Consider the following 24,014-nt stretch of genomic DNA (forward strand, 5'->3'; position numbering starts at 1 on the left):
GCAAAGATACCGCAGTAGAATCGGTTACACTTCCGGCGGGTCGAATTTGCTTAGCTTTCCGCTACGCAGTGTCAAAGGAGTAGGACTCGAGACGCGTCTCCAAAATCGCTGCCGTTTAATTCTGCTGAAATTGGTAGAAGAAACTTATGACATGAGATGTTCGGAGCAACTAAGGAGGATTAAAGCCTAGTTCAGTGGGAATCTGAGAACACATATTGTATGTACTGTGCTATGCTATGCATATTATATTTATTTATATATAATATAATATTAATATTATATATTATATATATAATATTTATATTATGTTATATTATAAATATACATTTTTATATCCTGCTTTTATTATTTTTTACAAACAACTCAAGATGATGAATACACATAATATTCCTTCTTCCTATTTTGCTCACAACAACAACCCTGTGAGATGGATTAGGCTAAAAGAGAGTGACTAGCCCAAAGTGACAGAGCTGGTTTTCATGGCTAAGGCAGAACTTGAACTCATGACCTCCCATTTTCTAGCCTGCTAGAAACCATTAGAGCAAACTGGCTATAGACCAAACATTATTTGTAGCCTTGTACATCATCAGAAATTTAGATCACCAGAATGTCAATGAAATTGTTGAACCATCTGTCCAAATAGCACTAGTAGTTAATAATATTTTATTAAATTTATATGCTGCCCAGAATCACTGAGAGTTGGGCAGCATGTTAATGTGTTATTATAGTTGGTTGCGTAGTCAGCAGTTATTTAGAGTGGATTTGGCATTTTTATCCCCCTATCTTTATATTGTTGTTGTTATGCTTGCATTTAGAGCAGTAAGATTGGATTTAGTTGACTATTTTATTCAGTGTTTGGGTTTCACACATGACTGCCTTGAAGTTTCTTTTTAATTGAGCAGTCCTATAAATAAATAAGAAAGAAAAAGAAAGAAAGATAGAAAGAAAGAAAGATCATCCTAAGCAAATTATTTCCACTATGTTTGTCACAAATTACAATGACAGCCCATACATAATTCTAAATTTGATTAACCTAATTTACAAACTAAACTAAATATTCTGAGTGCACTGAGTCGACCTAATTCATCTTTAGAGGATTAGTTGTAATTTTGGAGCTTGGTTCAATGTGTTATGCAGGAATGCCTCCACACTTTAAAGTCCTAATATTGCACAGTGGTTTACACCTTCCTTGTAAGGCCACAGAATTATTATTAATAATATTGGAGTATTGCAGCTTGAGAATGAGTTTTTAATTTCAGTAGCACCAAATTACATTGCTATAAACAAAATTTCTGCCTGTTGAAAATTGGAAGATTAGAATTAAATAATTTAGTGCTGAATGATGTATCTTATGACTTAATCAAATACAGTTGTAATCCACAAAAACTTGATGGGTTTCCATCAGAGACTAAGGGCAAAAAAAGTTTCTCAAACTCATCCAACTTTCCATCATTAGGTCCCTAATCCTAATCATTCCAGGATTTTTTTAATTGACAGATTCCATGTTCTGAAAAGAAGCTTGAAAATCCACATGCTATTTGATAGCCGTGTTAGAAAATTTATTTTATTAATTACATTTTTGTCACCATCTCACTATACAAAGGAAAACATTCTCTGAAAAAAAAATATTATTTTTATAGACTAGCAATAACAGGGGTATTAATTTTAAAATTTTCCAGACAGTCCTAGGATGTTAGAAATACTCTAATGTGCAATGAAATATGAAGCCTCCATCCAAGCCACCCAATGGCAGTACTCTTTGGCAAGATTCCACATCCCATGTATCTCAAAAATCTAAGTCTTCAGATAGTAGCACAAAATACATTTTGAAATAGAAACAGCATATAAAAGATAGGGACTTAACATACTGGAAGGACCCTAAATTGTAGTTTCGATTTTGTTACAAAACCAGCTGGGTGGATTTGGGCCAATCATTCTTTCTCAGTCCTAGAAAGAAGGTAGTGGCAAAATGAAGATTTCTGAAAACGTTTCCAAAAAAACTGTAAGGATTAGTCCAGCTAGTTGCCAGGCATATAAATTAATTGAATGTGCACACACACATAGACACATATGCACACAGAAAGCACAGTGCATATATATTGAATCATCTGCAGCTAGCATAGCCATCTGATTAGTATTGGAAGCAGCATTAACATTAAAACAAGATAAAACAGTACAGCACTAACCATAATAAATGATATCAGGTATTATAGAATCCATCTTCCAAAGTGGAAAAAGATAATTTCTTTAATTATACTAATAAAGTTTCTGATGGTTTTTGTTATCTGTTGCCTTCAAAATGGCTATATCTCTTGTACTTATCAAACATATTTCAAAGAATGAAAGGAAAGTACAGGACTGTGCAGCTAATTCTAGGATATGACCTGCTGGTGTACAAAAAGACAGTTTGAATAAACGACTACCTGGTTTTGAAAATTACTGCTAGTACCATAAAATTCAATATTAACTTAGGAGTGCCAGGTCTTATTAGATCATTATCTATCATACTACCCAGATGAATCATTATTAATACAATCCTGCCCACATTATAATGAAGCTAATTTAATTAGTTTCAGTCTGAATCCATCTCTGTAATTGGGTTTTGCTTGGAATTAGAATGACACAGTAATTGAAATAAAGATGCTAATTTTCAAAGAATGTATTTGTGAAGATAAAGCAATCTGTTTCACAATCATTAGAAAGATTTTTGATATTTTGTTTTAACAGCTTTATAAGAGAACACATGTGAGAACCAGTTTGGAGTCATGGCTCAGGCTAGAAATCAGGAGAGTGAGTTCTAGTCCCCTCTTGGGCATGAAGTCAGGTGGATGACCTTGGGCCAGTCACTTTCTCTCAGCCCTAGGAAGGAGACAATGGCAAACCATTTCTGAAAAGTCTTGTCAAGAAAACTGCAGGGATTTATCCAGTCAGTCTCTGAGAATTGGACATAATTGAATGGAAGAAAAAAAAGAGAACACATATGAGTGGAAATTCTGAAAAAAATATTTATTTATCTATCACATTTAGAAACCACCCATTTTCCTCACCGAGGGACTCTGGGTAGCAAACAAATAAAATATTAAAACATAAAAACTGTATATACCATTTTAAAAGAGGCAAATATGATTGAAATTGAATATTAAAGTGAATTAAAAGATGGGGCTTCTGGGCACTAGTTAGCCCCATAGCTGTATGCTGTTTTGTGTGCCTCAAGCAAAATAGCAGAGCCATGTTTTCAAACCTTTCCGAAAGGCCAGGAGAGTGGGGAGCCTACCTCACCTGTGTGGCAGGGGAAAATGTTCCAAAGAGTGGGGCAAAGCCAGAAAAAGTTCTCTTCTTGGACCCCACTAGTCAGAATTCTTTAATTGATGGCATCCGCTACATACTTTCCCTGACTGACTGGGTGGGATGGGCTGATGTAATGGAATGAAGATAGTTCGATAGGTAACCTGGCCCCATGCAGTGTAAGACTTTAAAGGACATAACTAATACATTGAATTTTATTTCACTTATAAGATTTATAAACTGTCTCACTCCGAAGGCTCTGTGCAGTATACAAAATCAAACATATTATACAACATAACAGAATGAAAATAATATCTCAATAATAGATGATGGGACTTTTTCAGAAAAGACTATTAACTATTTCCTGGAAGATAAGAATGGAAGTCATTTTTGCCTCAAGGACTAGGACTAGGTTATTCCAAAGGATCGGAGGGGCTACCGAAAATACCCACCTTTGTGTCCCCTCATGTAATACCCCCTGGTGGAGGGAAACTTCAGCAGGGTCTCTATATTCACTTAGATCAGGAATGGACCTGGGAATAAGTGGTCTTTCTTATAATTATATTGGGTCTACTTTTGTAATTTAAATGAATGTACTCATTTTTAAATTATATATGAATGCCCCCTTATTTTGTATACGTTTTAACTATAGCTTTTTCTAAAGAAAGTTATGTTAGTGTTTATATTTATCAGGCAAATAAATTAATAACATGAAATAACATTTGTGCTCTGGCTCCTGAATCAAGCAAAGTATTTAAAAAGAGATGGACTAAAGTAATTACTGGGGAATCCACATTATTTAAGAAACTCACTTAACACTAAAACCATGCCTCCAAGAAAAAAAATATACATTCTTCTCAACACGATAAATGATTTTATTTCTAGAAAGGGAATAGAGAATCTTATCAGGGTAATAATAATCAGTTTCACAACATTGTAATTCCCTGCAGAGAATCGTAATAGTTCATTTTTAAAAAAGTGTTATTATCACTGCAAAGTAAGAAGTACTTTTTGGAAGTCACAGAAAGTCACTCTTTTAGTGGCGTTAATTACATTTGGAGAAATTCTGTAGCACTTAGGAGATACTTAAGCCTTCATTCAGCAGCAAAGATTTTCCAACCAGCAGAGTCTTTCTATAATATATATTTGAATTCCCCCCTCCCACAGAAGCAAAGAAAATGGATACAGTATTAGACATAATAGAGCCCTCCAAATCTAAGAAAGACATTTATTTATTTATTTAGGGTATGGTAAAAATATTAAAAAGCAAATCACAACTACATTCTCAATGAGTAAAATATGAAACTAATTAAGAAAGACAAAAACACTTGGACATGATTCACATATTGAATCCAATCACACTGATATATCCAGTATGGTTTCTTATGAGATGATAAAAGATAAAAAGTACTAGAATTCAGTAATAACACTTCCCAGAAGAAATTCCACAATTAAAGATCTGCAGAATGAGGATCCTTTTTTTTTAAAAAAAATGTTTTTTCTTGGTAAAATACCATGTACATCCTGTGATACTTATTAATAGCACCAGATGGCTCTAAAGAATAGAACTGTTAATCTGCCCTTGAGGCACAACCAATTTCCTAAGGAAAGGCAACTGTATAAAACAGTTTAATATAGAAACACCCTAAATAAAGAGTATTTCTCAGAATTTCAAGCTTTTATATAAATAAGCATCAGAAGTGAGAATTCTTTTTTGTTTACAGGGTATTTGAAGCATCTTGCTTCATATATATTAGACTATATATATTTTTACTGACATAGAAATAACCGAATTGCTATTTATAGCCTGTTAATCAGTAGAGTCTAGATGTGGAAATGGTCAGGCAGAAGGGGCCAAGGTTCTTTGTTTAGATACAAAACAATAGTTTGCCATGTATATACGTGCATTACTTATATTAAGGAAACAGACTGCCTCTTTGCCCTTGATTTAATGGACAAATCTAACATCTGAGTCCTAAATTTTCCTCAAATGTTCTGTTTTCAGTATTCTCATTTAGAAAGGAAAATAGTCATTTTGATATTTTTGTTATTAATGAATTTGGTGCTAAATCTTCTTGCTAATTAACCATAAAGCATCCAGAAATTCAGCAATACATTCCAGTCTTTCTATCCTAGGCCCAGAACAAGGAAGGAAAACTGTTTGGGAGCCAAGGATTACATTTCTTCAAGATTGTTTTTGGCTTCTGTGTTTTACAAGAGGCTTGGTGATTACATTTTGACATTATCAGTGGGAGAGAGATTTAAAAGCTAGTGTCTTTAATTTATTAGAAGCTTAACACATATAAATTAAGGACTACATTTTTAAAGGAGAAGTGAAAGGACCACACATAACACACACATAACACCCCTTACGTCACAAGAACTGTCTTGTCAGAGTTAAATTATCCTAAACATAATTTAGAGGTTGTACACATTGTACACATTAATTTGGGTGCAAATCCCATTAAACTCCGTACAGCTTAACTTTAGGGGGACAGAGGATTAGACTGACAGTGGAGTCTAGTTTAATGTCTTTAGAGCCTAGATTGAGTATGGTTTGGAATCATATGTTTTTGATCCAATTCGTCCCAATCTTTTTGGAATGAATTTAAAAACTACATTTAATGCATATCATACGTGTAGCCGTTTATTATAAACAAAATATGGAGTGGCTGAGTTGAGATCAAGACTGCCCTAAATTAAGGAACTGAATTTTCAGCATATACATACAGAACAATTTTTTTAAAAAAATTCCATTGGAGATGAATCCTGATACAAAAGGAAGCTCTGAGAAATATAATGGTTAGATTTTTCCTTCATTGCAGACTAAAAAGAAAACAAATGGAGCTCATGATATATATGAAACACTATACTTTCAAGGTTAGAATTTAGAGAAAACAACCCACCCACCCTAAATGACAATGACTCTTCACACCAAAAATGCTAAAAATAAACAAAATCACAAGAAATTTCATAATTCTTGTTCTTGAGAACCCCCAACATTCTAAAAATAAAATTTTATCAAACCAAAATTATGCCAGAAGGTTATATCCTTATTAACATGCTATATATTCCAGAGTATATCATATTCTCTGGCCATCAAAACAACCTGGCCAGAGCAAGGTACAAACAAGATACTAAATAAAAATAGCCAGGCAAACTTAGCCCAAGGCAATGTTGTTTGTCACAAGAATGTATGGAGTTTGGCTGTCAAAGGAAAATTGAAGGCAATTCGGAGATACTGCCTTGGTTTCTTGTGACTTCTCAGATTTTTGGAGAGAATGTCCATCAGAACAGAAACATCTCACCATCCCAGGTCTTTAAGGCACCAATATATCCTCCCAGGCACTGTTGAACTAAACTATCATGAAGTATAATATTTTTGGTCACACTTGAGAGGACTAATGGAAAGTGGAATTCAACCTAATTTGCTCATTCCTGTTTTAAGGGAAAGAATGGATGTGTAATTGCTGAAAAGGCAAATTGGAAAAATGGTGAGAAAGGCTTAATGGAAGTTGCTGTTTCTCGATCCATTCCATCCCATTTTCTTGTGAGATGTTTTTCAATGTCTCTCTACCCTCACTTTCTCAAGCATTTCCTTATATAAAAGCAATGTTTTAAAATCATTAGCGTTTAGGTTTATATGATATTTTTTTCAGAGTGCAGTAGCAGGATTTGGCTGTTCCAGCAAAGACAAGAGTTTTATGGAATCGGATCTGCCAATTTGCAACAGATGTACATTAAGTCCCCGAAAGCACAGCTCACATACACGTCCGTAGTCTTTATGAAGTTAATGCTAATTTATTTCAAAGGGCTTTCTCTCGAATAACCGTGTTCCAATTCATAAAGTATTCTGCGTTTACTACAGCCTCTTTAAGAAGATAGCAAGCCTCCTATTGTCATTAGGCAAAATAAATAAAGACCCTCTACGTTTTGTACATAGATTTGGTATAAAGTCACTTGACTCAAGCACGTTTTACTTTGGTCGCTGAAGAAACGCTTGGGGGCGGGGGGAGAGCGTTCTTCTCTTTCGCTTCAGCCCCTCCCCCACGGCGCAAGCGCACAGCAACCCAAGCAGACGTTCCCTTAGCAACCGCGCTTTGAGCGCTACCACGTCCCTGCCTGCTCTGCTACAGCCTCGGGTTGGAGCCAGCGGCGCCAAGGCGGGGAATCTGGGGACCGGGCAGGCCTGGACACGGTGATGGGGCGTACGGCCCGCGGGTTTTTTCCCGGGTATCCTGAGCGCTATGATGCTGCTGAGCAGGAAGTCGGAAGGTCCCCTCTCGGCAGGTACTGGGGGAACCTTAAGGGGCTTCTTCGGTATTCTCCTTGGACCACCTTTCCGTTCTCTGCGGGCGTGGGTTCTTCCCTCCTTCGGGCTTTTCGTGGATGGGCCTTGAGGCTGACTTGTTCCTGCTTTCCAGGCACTCAGCCGTTTGCGTGTCTTTGCGGAGTCAAGGCCTCTTTTTACAGGGAGTGCATTTTGTGTGGCGGGTGTGCGGGTGGGAGATGGCTTGTGCCGCGGAGGGGGGGGCTTGTAAAGGAAGAGTGTCTCTCCCCCCCCCGCCTGAACCCCCGGCCTTGCTGGACTGTTTCCTTTCTTGAGAAATGAAACGTCTGCAAGAAAACAGCTAAGCTCAGAGAGCACCAAGGATTCCTTGTTTTCTTTTTACAGCCAGCCTTTCCTGCCCATCTTTCGCCAGCCTGGTCATCCCAGGCGTACGATCGTGGCGGTTGTCTCGGAACGGGAAGCGGGTTGAGGGATCGGATGTAGGGTTAAGGACGGGATCACCCTGCCCCGTTGGCGGGAGGGAGAGGAGGAGGGCGACGGCCTGCACGTGTCTTTGCAGGAAAGGCTGGAACTTTTGGAGGAGGCGGCGGGGCCACGTTTGGGGGGGGGGGGGAGGACTATCCGAACGAGAAAAACGGCTGGTTGCCGGATTCATAGCGGGAGGATGGCACAGCCTTGCAGGATAGCGCGACGCTGTATCGTATATTTTGAATTGGGGATAATGGACAAAAATATAGACCAGAGGCTCGAGAAACGTTTTAACACTGCTTCCCCGAGTGACCGATGGAAAACTATCACATGAACAATACTTTCCCCCCACCAACCTCCAATCCGAATAGCCGTGTCCAACGGTCACGGAGAAGCGGGCCTCAGTTGGGAGAATTGGTGCTCCTTTCGTTGGCCTCACCGTAGAAACTACATTGGTTTTTATTTTGGGATGTTGTAACTGTTGCCTTTTTTTTTACGCTTCACGTGTGTAACGGTAGAGATGAAGTACAGTAACTGTTGGAGCCAAAATAGTCTTGGTTACTAGAAATATTCAGTGTATGCTGTGACTTCGAAAAGCAGGCCAGATTATTTCAACTCATTGCCAAATTATGCATAAGGAAATTTTTAAAGATTTTTCCTTCGGTAACTTAGTTGGGCTCTGCTTCGTTTTTTTTTTAACTGTTAACTGGAAGGCAAGGAGCATTCCTTCCAGTCAGCAGTAATTACCATACAACATGTTTATTTGCTTGTTTGTAATCCAGTTTTTTTTTTTTTTAAATTATCTGTGATTAAGCAAGAGAAAGCTCAAGAACTCTCTTTTCATGTTAGAGGCAGTTTTAAAAATTTAGAGTACTTAATAGAACCCTTTAAAACAGCACTTTTAAAGAAACAAAATACAACATTTGCCAGATTCTATTTGCACTACAAACATTTGTAAATAAGTGAAGTCATGGAGAGAACATTTTGGTTTTATTTGGTTGGAGCATTACTTGTTGAGCATTACTCAACAGATCAGAACGAGGCAAAAGAATATAACTCTCTTCAATGCTTTATTACATTGAAGCAAACACTGAGAACATAAGAGCCTTACTGGGTTCAGGCTAGTAGCCCCTCTGGTTCACTGTTCTCTATCTAACAGTGTCCAACTGGATGAATTCAGGCAAGTCATAAATATGGACAGGATGTTCCCAGTTGGCTAATGTTGAAGACAAGCTGCTTTTATTCCAGGGGAAGTAAAAGCCCATCAAGCCATGGGCATGGTACTAATACTTTCTAGAAGAATTATTTCTAGGGAAACAGATGCAGAATTATAACTGGATGAATAATTATGTGATGGATATACTTACCGTATTAAGTTTCAGTAAGATAATAAGTTTTAGGGTGTCAGTATTAATTGTCTGAATTTCAAACTATTTTTGAAGCTGTAATTCTTCCTAATTTAGTCAATAGATATTGATTGCTGATTGCTGAGGACAATTGCAGCTTAGTTTACTTTCAAAAAAATCCCATTTTAAATCATAGATACAACATCTTATCACCTAAATGTTTTTCTTTAGTGGTTACTGCTGAGATGAACTTTTTAAACGTTGATAACTTTAACTCATGATTCTAAGTGGTCATAAATAGTGGTTGTAGTGGTAGTCTGTGCAATTTAATGGAGGAATCCTATATTAGGAGGATTACTATAGTCTATATGAGTTGTTAGATTTCTCTTTGCAAGACAGAAAATCGATATTAGGTTTCTGTTGCTGGCTTCTAAGGCAGTTCTGAGTACGGTGCTTCTAAAAAGTGATTGTGGCAGGACAGATTAGTCCAGTGGTTCTCAACCTGTGGGTCGGGACCTCATTTGGGGTCGAACGACCATTTCACGGGGGTCGCCAAACAACGCAGTCCGCCATTTTTTTCCCCTTTTCCTTAGCTGTGCTACTCCCTTTTATTCTATTGGCTTTCAAAAGCCAATAGAAATTGTCCAGGCTGTCTCTGCCCTGCTGAGCCCGCCAAAAGTCCCATTCTGCAAACGGTGCTGCACCAGTTGAGTAGTCCTTGACTTATGACCGGTTGAGTAGTCCTCAACTTACGACTGGTTGGGGGGGGTCACGGCATTAAGAAGGTTGAGAACAACTGGATTAGTCAAAGGTGAAAATCTGCTATATACTATTATTCCTGTCCCTTGTTATTACCAAAACAAAGCAAAAAGAATTGTACATACTCAATGCCTATTTTAATTTTTTTCCTTTTAATAAAAAAATGGGGGAAATCAAATGCTGCTCCTTCCAATTAGCTGCAGCCACATCATCTAGATTTTGGGGTTTGTTGGAGGATTTAGGATTGTTACTGTAATTTAAAATAATGTTTGTAAGAATTGGTGTTCATTTTTACTGATCATTTCGTTATTTTCAGCCAGGTTTGGAGATGGCTTGTATGACTCTTATATGAGAATAGATCAGATTAGATATCCAGAACCTACAAATGAAGAATGCACCCCTTCTGGTTTTCCTTCACTAGGGAGATCTAATGTAAGTAATTTCATGTTTCTTGAGTTTTGTTATTGTTGGGACAACACAAACTAGATCCTTTAACAAACCAGAATATTAATATTAGACTTATGCAGTGCTTCTGATTTGATTCAAAACAGCTGCTTTATTATATAAATGTGACATCTATGTGTGGCCACATTTGTTTCCAGGATCTCATGGCTGCATTAACAAGCTGCACAGAGGTGATGCATTCACTCTTGTACATTTAGGGACTTCTTCCAATACAGCCTGAAACACTGCATAACCCTAACAAGTACATCTGTATCAGCAAAGAAGGTGATAGTTAAGAATTGTGTGTGTACTATTTTTTTCCAACCATTAGGCATGGTTAAGAATGCTACAGGTGGTTTTCATTTAGCAATTGCCTCAGAGCAACCATTTGCAATTATGATGATTAAAAAGTAACTTTGCAACCATACCTAGCATTTATGACCTTTGTAGGCCTGTAAAGCAAAAGAAAACTGAAATGAGATTGTAAGTACAGTCATGGTTTCACTTAGCAACTACTTCACATAACAACCAAGTTGCTGATCCCAATTGTCCCTGAATGAGCACCATTTATACTTAATAATATGGTAATGCTTACAATACTAATATTGAGATTTACAAGAGATTTCTTGTTTTTCATAAATATTAAGTATTATATAGCCTTGCAAATAGACTTTCTGGACTAATCCACCTTTTGTTCTGCTTTCCTTAATGTTTTTTCCCCCTTAATAGCATTAAGGATTAATGTTCCTCATAATGGAAATGGATTGATGATAACAATAGGCATATGTAAGTAAGAGAATAATATAATTAATCAAGTGACCTAAATTAAGAGATGTCACAATCTTCCTATTGTACAAGACCATTAATCTAAAACTAGATTGCTTGCTTCTTCATGGATTATCCACTCAACTGACAAAGAGAAAACCAACTGGCTTCCATTTTTTTCAACATTTAAAGGATAAGTATGTTTTTCTGCTGGTAAACATCAAGATATTAAAACTGCAATTATACCTGTATCATTATTTTAACTACTGTGTTTACTCAATATGTGTAAGTTGCAAGAGTAGCTTTTTTTCAGTGGTAGACTTGAAAAGAGTTGCATTTTGAATGTTACAGTAATTGTTTCTATGGTAAAATAGATTAGAAAAGTCAGTAAATATTTCTTTGCAGAAAACATAAGTACAGGAGAGCATCTCTTTACTGAAAAGAAGGCTTTACATTATAGTTACATATCATCTTGTATGTATCTATGGCCATTCATTTGTAGTCAATATTCTTAGAGAACTGTTACTCTCAATTAGCTAAGTGTTTAATTACAGGACTGAAATTTACTAGTTTTGTTTTTTAAAATACAAAAAGGAATTCCCTAATGTTTACTTCGAAAACAGTAATGTCTTTTTTCACTTCAATTGTTTTTGTAGAAATGATATATGTCTTAATCAGAGTCATGTATCTTGTGAGCTTGCTAGAGAGGACTGGTTAGATTGCAGCAATTATATACAATTGACAACAGCCTTAACAGTAACAGCCTTGAAAGTAAAAGGAATATTGTGCTCCGAGTAACGCTAAAGCTTGTTTGCATAACTGATCATTTGAAAGGTTGGCATGTGTAGTTCTAGCATCATTTCATGCATGCCATACTTAGAAGCAATGCAGTACTGAGAAAGAAATAATTTTCTAAGTGTGTACTCTATTTCAGGTTTTCACATACAAACATCCAGTTGAAATTGGATGAGTTTAAAGTTTTAATTTCTGAAAACCAAGATTTTGGGGGTGGGGAGGTAAGATAACTATTTATAAATATAGTCAGGAAAAAATAGCAAAGAATGACTGAGTTGCTGCATTAGAGAATTAAATGCTCATTTAATATTTAGTCTTTCAACCTAAAAATATACTTTTTTGGATTTAAATAGTGGTTGGGAGTCAGATAGCTTACAGATTTGATAAATAAAATAAACACAGGATAAGATGATTTTCACCAAATTAAAAATACTGATATTTTAAAAATTATAAATCACTATACCAGCCCTTCATAATGTTTTAAATAATCTTATTAGCAATCTCTTAATAACAATCCTTAGTTTTTTCTGGACTGTTTTCTAATATTCATCACATCACATAGGAAATTTATAGAAGAGCTACTGTAGATATTTCACTCTTCATTCCAATATAGTTAACATATCATGTAACTATTTACAGCTTGGTCACAGATGCATTGCTATATATATGCGAAGAGGGGAAACATTGACAAAATGATAAAAGAATCCACTTGATTGCTAGCCAAAGCATTAATATCATTTCTGTAGCTCAGGGGATCACAAGTTGATTAAATTGAGCAGAACAAGAATTTGCTATAGTCAGATTTCTACTGTTATTTGTTCCTGCGATTGATGTTGACCCAATCTATTCTGCAATAGGAATAGAATGAGAAATAAAGAATATTAAAAGAGTTTCTAAGTAGAATGCACTCACTTGTTTATCAACACCATTGAGCATCTCATTTTGAAATACTTATACATTGTAACTTTTGGTTACTGCAAATTGTTATCTTTATCTTGAATTTTCTGCAGGTAGATTTTCAACAGTGCTGCCAATACCAAATCTAAGCTTATAGCATGACTAAATAATGTGATTTTGACTATTTCCTTTGAGATTGGGAGTCTTCGTGTTGAAGTGAGCAGCTATATTACCATGTTTTCTCGAAAATAAGACCTACCCCCAAAATAAGCCCTAATTTGGAGGCAAGGCGCATGCCTAAAAACCTAGGGTGGGGGTGTGGAGCTTCCCCATGAGCCTCACACCTGCTTACCGTTGCAGCCAGGCCTCCCATTCCCCGACACCTGCCCCCGCCTTGCTGGTCCTTTTCTTCTGCGGCCACTTGCCGCTGCTCGCATGCATCACCCCCGGCCTCCATGTCACTGTCAGGAAAGACCTCTGTAGCTGAGAACAGAGCTCCAGATTGACGTGCGTGGCATCCCCCCTCCCCCCTGCCTGCATTTCAGGAGGCACTGCACACATCAATTTGGAGCTCAGTTCTCGGCTGCAGAGGCCTTTCCTCTGAAGGCCTCTGATGGCAAAACACAGGCGAGGGGGCATCACACATGTCAATCCGGAGCTCTGTTCTCAGCTATAGTGGTCTTTCCTGAAGGCCTCTGATAGAGAAATGGAGGCTGGGGTGATGCATGCGAGGGGCTGCAGAAGGAGTGGGCTGGCTGGATGGGGTTGTCAGTGCCACCGTTGGGAGGTGAGACAGGATAAGACATCCCCCGAAAATAAGAGCTGGTGCCTCTTTTGGAGGAAAAAAAAAAGACTGATTCTTATTTTTTGGGAAACACAGGGTCAAAAGCTGCTTGATTGACAGTAATGTGGTGAAACCATTTCCAGTACCTGCTATGCTATTACATTGCATCCAGATAAATAAGTGTTGCCAGCACTGACAGATTGCAATTCCACCCATGTTATTTTACCCTCCAAAACCCACTTTATTTTTGATGCTGTTTGTCATAGCTTTTTCTTTAATATTTGTAGTAAAGTGTGTGAGTACTCTTATGTATGAAACTGCCATTTTATAATTCAGTGTCTTGGGTTGGGTTTTTACTAGGATTAAGGTCATAGACCTCTTTGCCAACAAGTTCACCTGCAACTCTTGTGGCTCAAAGTATATGTTCAGCTGTAAGATATGTACAAGTCTACTGCATTAGGATTCTTAAGACTGTTAAGAATCTATAATATGTCAGGCACTTCATCTTAAAACCATAAAAAAGTTATTTTATACTATGTTAGGTGATTTATTTATTTAACTTCCCTACATTGCCTGGCCATGTAAATGCATGAACTTTTGCCTGAACATGGCCTGCCAGGAAGCAGCAGGAATTGAACTTGAGGCTTTTTCTGCACAAATGTGTAACTCTTTTTTCCACACAAGAAGAATCTGGCTTAAATTTTGATTTAGGTGTGAATGGCTGGAGAAAAATATATGCCATGCCTAGTTCTATTTGCTTTCTACCTGCCCCATTGTTACTGTTGCTCTCTCACATCCATTTTATATCTGCATTTTGGGAAATTCTGTACTGCCAATTATTTACATTTAATTAAAAGGATGCATTTAGTGTAGATTATTACAGAATGTTTTCATCTTTCTATTCTAAGAGTGGGCACATTTACCCATATTTGCTATGACTAAAATTATAGTTTTCTAATAAAAGATACTTAAGTAATGTCATATCAAGACCAAAGAGAAACAGTCTTAAAATATTAATCAGAAAGTAAACCAAACACACTGACAAAAAAAAAAAAAAATTCCACCAGATGAGAAAATTCAATGCAAACATTTCAGAATTCTGTTATCTTAGTGGTACAGAAAAGGATCTTTTTCTGGCTCCATTCAAGTGCATATTATCCAAATACGAGGGCAATTTGGAAATAAACCTGTTTGGTTATCAATGACAGACACTTGCATCTACAGAATTTTTATTATACACATTAGAAAACTGCAACATTACATTACTTTTTGACATAATCACCATTCAAACTGAGGCACTTGTCATAACGTCTTACAAGGTTTGAAATTCCTTAGTAGTAGTCGCTCGATGCCAAATCTGGACTATTGGGGGGGGGGTGACTGCTTCAAAAGTTGGAACTGCTTCAAAAGTTCTTGGGAGTATAGAACATTGTGCAGATGATCATTATCGTGAACCAACACCACACCGGAATTCAGCATGCCCTGGCGCTTGTTATGGATGGCTCATCTGAGTTTTTGTAATGTTTAACAGTAGACTTCAGAATTGATGGTCGAACCACACTCCATGAACTTCACTAGCAGTACTCCTTTGGCATCTTCACATTTGGTGGGATTTTCTATGGCATCGCTTCCAAGTGTGGTATTGGTTCATGATAATGCTCGCCTGCACACTGCTAGATGCACCCAAGAACTTTTGAAGCAGTTCTGTTGGGATGTTTTTGATCACCCCTCCCCCAATAGCCCAGATTTGGTGCCGAGTGACTACTACTAAGGAATTTCAAACCTTGTAAGACATTATGACAAGTGCCTCAATTTGAATGGCTATCATGTCGAAAAGTAATGTAATGTTGCAGTTTTCTAATGTGCGTAATAAAACTTCTGTATCTGTGAGAGATTCATTGATAACCAAATGGAAGTTTATTTCCGAATTGCCCTCTTATCAGATGTACTGGAGTACCTCAGCTGCTCAGGGAGGTAGATAGTAGCATTTGTAGGCAAGTTGGGAGGGTGTTTATAGCCTTAAAGAAATAATGAAAACGAAGAGACAAAGATACTAAAAAAATTTGGATGATAGCTTCCTTACTATTGATTTCAATGAGGAACCTCATGATTGGATTATTGATAAGCTGTAATATAGTGATCTTATTAGTAGTATTGATACATGATAATATAAAGAGGCTGACTTTTTATGTATCTGGCTTTATAATCCAGATTTTTTTATATTGGTTATTCAATGAATGGCATTGAGGTTGTTTTGTGCATAATATGTGTTTCATAGAAAGAAAAAATCACTGAGGGATTTGCCACATCATATACATGGACTTGTTTTCTTTATAGAAGCTCATTGGCATGTCCTATTGTTTGCACAGGTAGTCCTTGGACTACAACCACTCATTCAGCGACTATTCAGAGTTACAACAATGCTGAACGAGAATGACTTAAAACCAGTCCTCAGAGTTGCAGCCATCACAGTATCCTCAAAGTCATGTGATTGTGAATGACAACTGGTCTTCTATTATGACAGTTGCAGTATACTGCAGTCCCATGATTACCATTTGCGACCTTCTTTGCTGGCTTTACATAAGCAAAGTCAATGGGGAAGCTGGCAAGAAGTTGCAAGTTGCTCACCTGCATTCCGTAGCACTTTTTGTGGCACCTTCTTGCATTCCATAGCCATTGGAGAACTAATTACCTATCATTTTCTTGTCAAATCTTTTGAATTTCTAAGACACTAAGCAAATATTTTTTCTGGCAATTAGTTATCTTTTGGTCTGAAAACAAGAAACTTGCTTTTTATTATAAAAGATAAGCTATTTCATACAGTTTCTATGGAGCGCAGCTTGGAGGCTAAATTTTCCACTACCCTAAGAACAGATGTGAGAAATGCTTCTCATTTTATTTCTAAAATAGTTCACTTTGAGGCATGTTAGTGCCTCATGTGCATGCAGCCCCAAAGTTATCACTGTATGAGTTAATTTTGCTTTCATTTTATATTTAGTCAGTATCAGAATATCTTCTTTCACTGCCAATTATTTTTTCATTATTCTGTGTTACTTCAAAGTAAATATAAATATATTGGTAATGTAATTATAAACATATTGCTAATGCTTAGCTTCAGACTTTTTTCTAGTTTATATTTTATCTAAGTATTGCATGCAGGACAAAATTACATTTCCTGTTTGGACTCTGCATTGCTATTCTATTTTTTCTCCGCTATTACCTGAAAAATGCAAAAATTGTGTCCAGAATTCTTTGTCCATTAGGAGATCAAATGTTTCTGAAAACAGAGTTCTTTGAAACTCGGTCGCTCTGAATTAATAAAGAATTGCTGATTGGATTGGATTAATATCTTGCAAGGGCCATTTTATTCAAAATTTTATAGCATTCCTCATTATTTCTGCTCAGTTCAGTTCAGCCATAGATACTGAAGAATCTATTAACATTATGCTAATTCTCTGGATCATATTTTCTGTGTCTTTTAAGAAGGTTGTATGTCTCAAAATACACTGTCTATATTTTCCAAACAGATATAGCAGTTAAGCAGTACAATACAGATCTTGGTGTCCTGAAACTGCATTTTCTGAATCAATGTCGTAACTGTTTTGGCATTTCATTGAAAAAGGTATACAAATAGTTTTCAAAAGAGTTATTAATTTGATGTTTTGGTGGAGTAATAAATTTGCTATAGAAATGGAAGATATCATTATTTATTGGCTACCCCAGACATATATAAAAGCTGCTATTTAGTTGAAATGTTGGTTTCATTTTTTTTTTGAAATTTCAACAATTTATGAAATTGTTTCATAAATTTAGCATAGTACCTTGCAGAAATCAATGAGCTATGTCAGGCTTATCCTGGTCTGCCTTGTGGACTCAACAAGGTACTTTTTAAAGTGAAGATGACCTAATCAAATCCTGTAAGAGTGGCTCATTCATTCATTCAATATTCTTGCAAGGTCGCTATTTTGCACCAGTTTTTAGAATAGGACATTGCTTTGCTTCATTGCATTACCTGAAAGCCTATTACTCGCATTGCCTATACTGAAATAGAATCTGAAGTGAGTCTCCAAAGTTACACTTGTTTCAAATTGGGATAAATCATTTTTCATTTTTAATGTTTTCTGATTATTTCTGATTTGCAGTTTTGCAGGAAAAAGTATTTAGTTCCTTTTGTGCATGGAACAAAACTCTTTGCAGGGCTCAAAAGTAAATTAGTATACTATAATACAAAACATACAAACATGCCTTTGTAAAAGGTAAAAGGTTAAAGTGATATGGGAATGCACGAATTTAAGGGCAGTATGGAATTCTTGGTAACCAGATTATTCACTAATTCTGTCTTAACCCTTTGGAAAAGGTTTCAGTCATAATCTAGCTATGTATCTGCACGCTTATTTGTTATTTTTTTACATGTTTCTTTTCTGCAATTTGCTATTTTTGGTTCCAAGCTAGTAAAATCATAATTTTCAGATTCTTGGTTGCTTCAAGCTACACTTTCATTATTTGCTGCTATGCTGACTGAAGAGTAGATGTTGCAAAACTACTTTAGTGCATACTAATACAAATTTTACTATATTGGGTTTATGTAAGCATTAAGTTATTTCTGTATATTTCTTCTGAAGTTAAATGACTGTTGCTGTTTTCCAAGTGTTAAATTTGTGAATTCTAAGGATTTTCTGTTTTATCCTTGAAGGTAACTACTAGCACAATCACAATGAAGGATCATCCTTTGACTGGGAGCCAAGTCAAAGTTGAGCAATTATTTGAAGACTCTGGAAATAGAAGGAGCAGTACTCTGCAGTCCTCTGGAATAAATGGCTCTGAAAGGTCATTTCCAACTCCAGTAAAAGATAAAAGTGGTGATAGTATATGCACCGTCAAAAATAGTGGCAGCTCAATAAAAGCACAGAAAGCTGGATGTCAGTCTGCAGAGCAAGCACTGAAGCAATATAAACAGCAGTTAACAGCCTATGAGCAACAAGAAATATTTAATTTTCCTGAAATCTATTTTGTGGGTCCAAATGCAAAGAAAAGACAGGGAGTTATTAGTGGCCCAAACAATGGTGGATATGATGATGAACAAGGCAGCTACATTCATGTACCTCATGATCATCTTGCGTACAGATATGAAGTGCTTAAGATAATTGGGAAAGGCAGCTTTGGCCAAGTAGCTAAAGTGTTTGATCACAAACAACACCAACATTTGGCTCTAAAGATGGTGCGCAATGAGAAACGGTTTCACCGGCAAGCGGCAGAAGAAATACGCATCTTGGAACATCTCAAAAAGCAAGATAAAACTGGCAGCATGAATGTTATTCACATGCTAGAAAGCTTTACCTTTCGAAATCATATATGTATGACCTTTGAGCTCCTGAGCATGAATTTGTATGAGCTGATCAAAAGAAACAAGTTTCAAGGCTTCAGTGTGCAGCTTGTACGTAAATTTGCTCACTCAATATTGCAATGTCTGGAGGGGCTTTTCAGAAACAAAATTATACATTGTGACTTAAAGCCTGAAAATATTCTTCTGAAACAGCAAGGGCGGAGTGGAATCAAAGTAATTGATTTTGGATCTAGTTGTTTTGAGCACCAAAGAGTTTACACTTACATACAATCTCGGTTTTACAGAGCCCCAGAAGTTATCCTGGGAAGCCGCTATGGGATGCCCATAGATATGTGGAGTTTTGGCTGTATTCTGGTGGAACTTCTGACTGGTTATCCTTTGTTTCCAGGAGAGGATGAGGGTGATCAGCTAGCTTGTATGATGGAGCTCCTTGGAATGCCTCCACAGAAATTGCTAGACCAATCCAAGCGAGCCAAAAACTTCATCAATTCGAAAGGTCATCCTCGCTATTGCAGTGTAACAACTCAAGCAGATGGGAAAGTTATTCTTAATGGTAGCAGATCACGAAGGGGTAAAATGCGCAGTGCTCCAGGCAACAAGGACTGGATCACAGCATTAAAAGGCTGTGATGACTCTTTGTTTATAGAGTTCTTAAAAGAATGTCTTAATTGGGATCCTTCTGCAAGGATGACTCCTAGCCAAGCTTTAAGACATCCTTGGATTTGCAAACGAGTACCTAAGCCTCCCAGCGTGGATAAAAGTTCAGGCAAACGGATTGCTCACTATACAAGCGCTTTCCCAGGGATAAATTCCAGATTACCCCCAGTTGTTGGGGTAGCAAACAAACTGAGAGCTAATCTAATGTCTGATTCAAATGCCAATATACCTCTATGTACTGTGCTACCAAAATTGGTCAGCTAATAGAGAATTACATATTCCCAGGGTATATACTGTGTTTATTATTATCTCCGTGAACCACAAAGAGATTAGTGTAGGGCCTGGGGAAAAGATTATTGAAGATTGAACCTTGTATAAAAAAAAAACTGAATGAAAACAAGCATTTTAAGGGCTATAATTATTTAATCAAATAGTTTCAGCTAGGACGGGATGCCTATTGTATACATTTGTTTTATTCAGTGAGATCACATGCTATATAACAGATTTTAGAGTAATGTTATAATAAACCACAAAATCACCTGTTCATGCCGGCAGTCATGTAAACAGAAAATTGAGTGCAATGTGGTTTCAAGATAATTTACACCTGATAGTAAATTTCTTACAGAATGCTGATCAAAAAGCACAAGTTCTTAAGCTTTTTGTTGTCTATGAATTATTTTGTAGTAATTTCTACATATAATTGCAAGATTTCTGAGTTTGCAAAATTAATTTGCGAACTCTCCTTCAAATTGTTTGCAGACAAGCATCTTGCAAAAGTGTGTGGTGAGCCAGACCTATGAAGATAATAGTTTTTGGACACTCATTTTAATATTTTTAATTCTTCATTCCAACATTTTAAATTGAATTAATTGATCACATGGAGATAAAAATATTTCTGAGAAAATTTCTTGTAAGTAAGTTGCTTTTAATTTTAGTGAAGGATAAACTGAGGAAAATGCTGTTTTCAAATTTCAGATGCAAAAAGATGGGTGCTTCAAATATTTTGTACAGGAAAATGTAATGGGCAGCATCTGGATATTGGAAAATAAAATTATTTTACTAGTGCACATAAGTTTGCCTCTTGGTTTTCCCATTCAGGATCTTGATTATGAAGACTTGATCTTTAGCAAAGCACAAAACAGTATTACTCAGACCTAAAGTACAGTTTAGGTATATGATGCAAGGTTAATGGATCATTATTAATGGTAGCCATTTGCATTGGATATTTACCAATCAGTTGAAGATGAACTATTATTTAAATTCTATTTTCCACATTGGATGCATTCTATATTATAATAATTTGTAGAACAGCTAATCACTGAAAAATTAATTTGCTTCCTCCTGATTTTTGTGTTAACTGTTTACTCTCATGAGTTACACAAATACTAGATTAGATACTCTGTCAGCTGTTTATTCAGATTGCAGTGCAATTTCTGCACATGCGTGTTAATACTGCATAGGTAGGAAAATGTGAAGAGTCCTCAAGAATAAGGATTTTATAGATGCTAACTTCAGAACCAGAAAGCTCTATTGAACTTACATGTAATTTTATTCCAATTCCAAATAAATACCTTAATTTCTCTGTTTCACATAGTTGGGTTTTTACATCTGCATGGCCATTTAAGATTATTTGAAATTAAGAATTCTGTCTTAGCAGTAATAATGATCACAGTTATATTGTACCATTCTCGAGGCAATTCAAACAAAAATATTTGATTGCAGTAGCAGACATTGAGTATATAAAGAATTGCACATATCTTCCTAACCCTAACCCTTGGCAAGACAATCTTGTGCAAAATGTTATTTTACTGCATAAACATTTTAATGTTTAGTGAATTTGTATGCCATTCCATTAGTTGAGGAATTTGGGACAGTTTACAAGAAAATAAGATAAAAAAGAAAATAAAATCATGAAGTAAGCAAGTACAATAAAACAAAATATAAAATTGAAAACTTGATTTTAGTTGCACGTTTATAGCTCATTGTATTTTGTTTTTTAATTGTTCACCCTTTGTATAAAATATAATAATTTTCACAAAATACCTACAAGCTATAGCGAAATGTATGGGGTACATTATAGCTTGTTGTTTTTTATTGCTTTAAATAATGCTGAATCTTGCAGGTAAAAGCATTAATAAAATCCAGGTCATTTTGGGAAATAAAATATATATAGTATTTGATTGAAAGCTTATCAGATAGATTTCATAGTAAACAATTTTCTCTTTTTAATTACTGTCTTTAAACTTTTTTAAAAGGACATCCATGTTCTTCCATTTTCTTGTTTTTTTGATTGAAAAAGCTCCTCTATGATAATTCTTGCTAATATGAGAATAACACAAAAACTGATTGTGCGTCTGAATTACCGAGACATTTATCTTGCCTTTAAGAGGCAATTTGTTACGGAGACAAAAATTTTCAAAAATTATTTGCATCATTTCACCATCTTGTAATAGGTGTAAAACAAGATATATTTCTGTAAAAGAATGATTTCTGAAATAGTTTGGGTTTTTACCATTTCTGTTAAAGGAAGTTAATTTAGACAAGGTACTTTAAGTGAGGTAACTGATATAGTTATGGAATTTTCTGAACTGAATAAAATCTTACAGTAACATTCCTTTTCTGTAAAATGTCTGTTAAGGAAAATGCAACAACAGCAAATTGGCTTACTTAGCATTTGGCACTGGTCTAATATCCTGTATCTATAAGTAGACTGGGTTTATTGGTATTTTATATACAAAAGGTTTTCTAATTTGAAATAATGTTCATCTGAATTCTTTATTCTAATGTGAGAACTAAGTTAATATCTTCAGTTCTGTGAAAATACTCTAGCCCAGAAATATTAACTGAAATGAGTTTTCTTGAAAAATAACAATATGATACAGTGAATTGAGGTGAAATTTTCTGTTTCCTAGATTGGACAAAGGTCTAATAATAATATCTTGCATTTTCTCAAATCTTTTATTTCCCAAAGCAATGTTCTAGTTCTTGTACAATAACCAAGATTATGTCCGTATAAAGAAATAGGCAATCTATTGTTTTTCAAAGCTTCTGGATTACAGCTTCCATATTGTTCTTGACTTTTGCTGACTGATTTATGGAACTTGTAGATCAAACCTGGAGAACCTGAGATTTTCTAACCAAGAATTGTTGGGCTCTTTGTTGGAACTAGCTTACGATGATTTGTAGGACAGTTGAATGTCCTTGTGCCTTATTTTAGTCATCTACATCTATTTCAATGCAACATATTCAGGAAGTTCAGAATAAGCGGTTTGGAATACTTACAAATTAGATTTGTATTTCATTTTGAATACTGTGATAATGCAATAATGTGTTGCAAATTAATGAGTGCTAAACTACATGATAATTTGGAATGATGTGTGTGTGTGAAGGAACATTTCAAAAGTTAGTGTTTAAATGTATATAAATTCAATGGGAAAAATGCTCCAACATAAGATAACTTTCTTTAAAAATAAACTCTTTTTCAGATTCAAACTCTGTATACTTCTAAAAAAATTGCCTACTGTTTAGCATTCAGGTATAAAGGAACACCTATAAAATCTATGAGAAATTAACATTTGTTTATTTAAAAAACCTTTTAAATGTTCATTGAAGAACATAATAGCAAAATGTTTAATTGAAAGCAATTGTGTGTTTTGTGTGTTTTAATATCACAGTGTAAGAACTGAAGCTAGCACTGAGATTCAACAGCCTTTAGTATGTGTGCCAGGAGTGGACTAAAGATAAGAATAAGATTTTGGAATAATAATGTAGGTATTAGATAGCAAATTTTTCTTGCTTTGCAACAACATACAAATCAAACTTCTTTAGATTATTGATTGTGAGAAAACCAGAATTAAGTTCTGATGGGAAGGGATTGTAAACTTGTTTTTAGAATTGATAAACTACTTATACATTTTCCTTAATTATTATTTATTAACCTGAACCATTACTTTGACTCTGCTTTTTGCTGATGGATTTGAGTTCTAATATGATACAAAATAAGAGCCCACAGGTTTCTTTTAAAATTGGCTAATACTACTACTGCTATTACTACTAAGGGACCTTGGAGGTCATCTAGTCCAACCCCCTGCTCAGGCAGGAAACCTTATAACATTTCAGACAAATGGCTGTCCAGTCTCTTCAGTGTTGAAGCATTCAGAGCTTCTGGAGGCAGGTTGT

The 24,014-nt window shown here is 35.8% G+C and overlaps 1 protein-coding gene across 6 annotated transcripts; it reads left to right on the forward strand.

The window, feature by feature from the left end:
• Window positions 1-67: 67 nt before the first annotated feature.
• Window positions 68-22,092, forward strand: DYRK3 (dual specificity tyrosine phosphorylation regulated kinase 3). Of its 6 annotated transcripts, none has more exons than XM_039320067.1 (4): window positions 7,555-7,575; window positions 10,466-10,581; window positions 17,362-17,456; window positions 18,528-22,092. In XM_039320067.1, the coding sequence occupies exon 4, from the start codon at window positions 18,549-18,551 to the stop codon at window positions 20,097-20,099; it is 1,551 nt and encodes a 516-aa protein (XP_039176001.1). In that variant the 5' UTR covers window positions 7,555-7,575; window positions 10,466-10,581; window positions 17,362-17,456; window positions 18,528-18,548; the 3' UTR covers window positions 20,100-22,092. The 6 variants fall into 6 exon arrangements, with proteins under 6 accessions (XP_039175999.1, XP_039175996.1, XP_039175997.1 ...); XM_039320068.1 differs by having other exon boundaries at window positions 7,556-7,575; window positions 10,470-10,581; XM_039320064.1 differs by lacking the exon at window positions 7,555-7,575 and adding an exon at window positions 11,323-11,379 and having other exon boundaries at window positions 10,470-10,581.
• Window positions 22,093-24,014: the final 1,922 nt, after the last annotated feature.

The sequence above is a fragment of the Crotalus tigris genome, unplaced genomic scaffold (assembly GCF_016545835.1).
Source record: "Crotalus tigris isolate CLP2741 ecotype Arizona unplaced genomic scaffold, ASM1654583v1 scf7180000023618.1514416, whole genome shotgun sequence".
NCBI lineage: Eukaryota > Metazoa > Chordata > Lepidosauria > Squamata > Viperidae > Crotalus > Crotalus tigris.

Bases quoted from the DNA above. Each gene is read 5' to 3' on its own strand.
- DYRK3 (XM_039320062.1), top strand. From the start codon at position 7,487: ATGGGGCGTACGGCCCGCGGGTTTTTTCCCGGGTATCCTGAGCGCTAT. The intron at 7,576-10,469 runs GTACTGGGGGAA...ATTTTCAGCCAG, and splicing joins GGAAGGTCCCCTCTCGGCAG to GTTTGGAGATGGCTTGTATG. The intron at 10,582-18,527 runs GTAAGTAATTTC...TTATCCTTGAAG, and splicing joins CTTCACTAGGGAGATCTAAT to GTAACTACTAGCACAATCAC.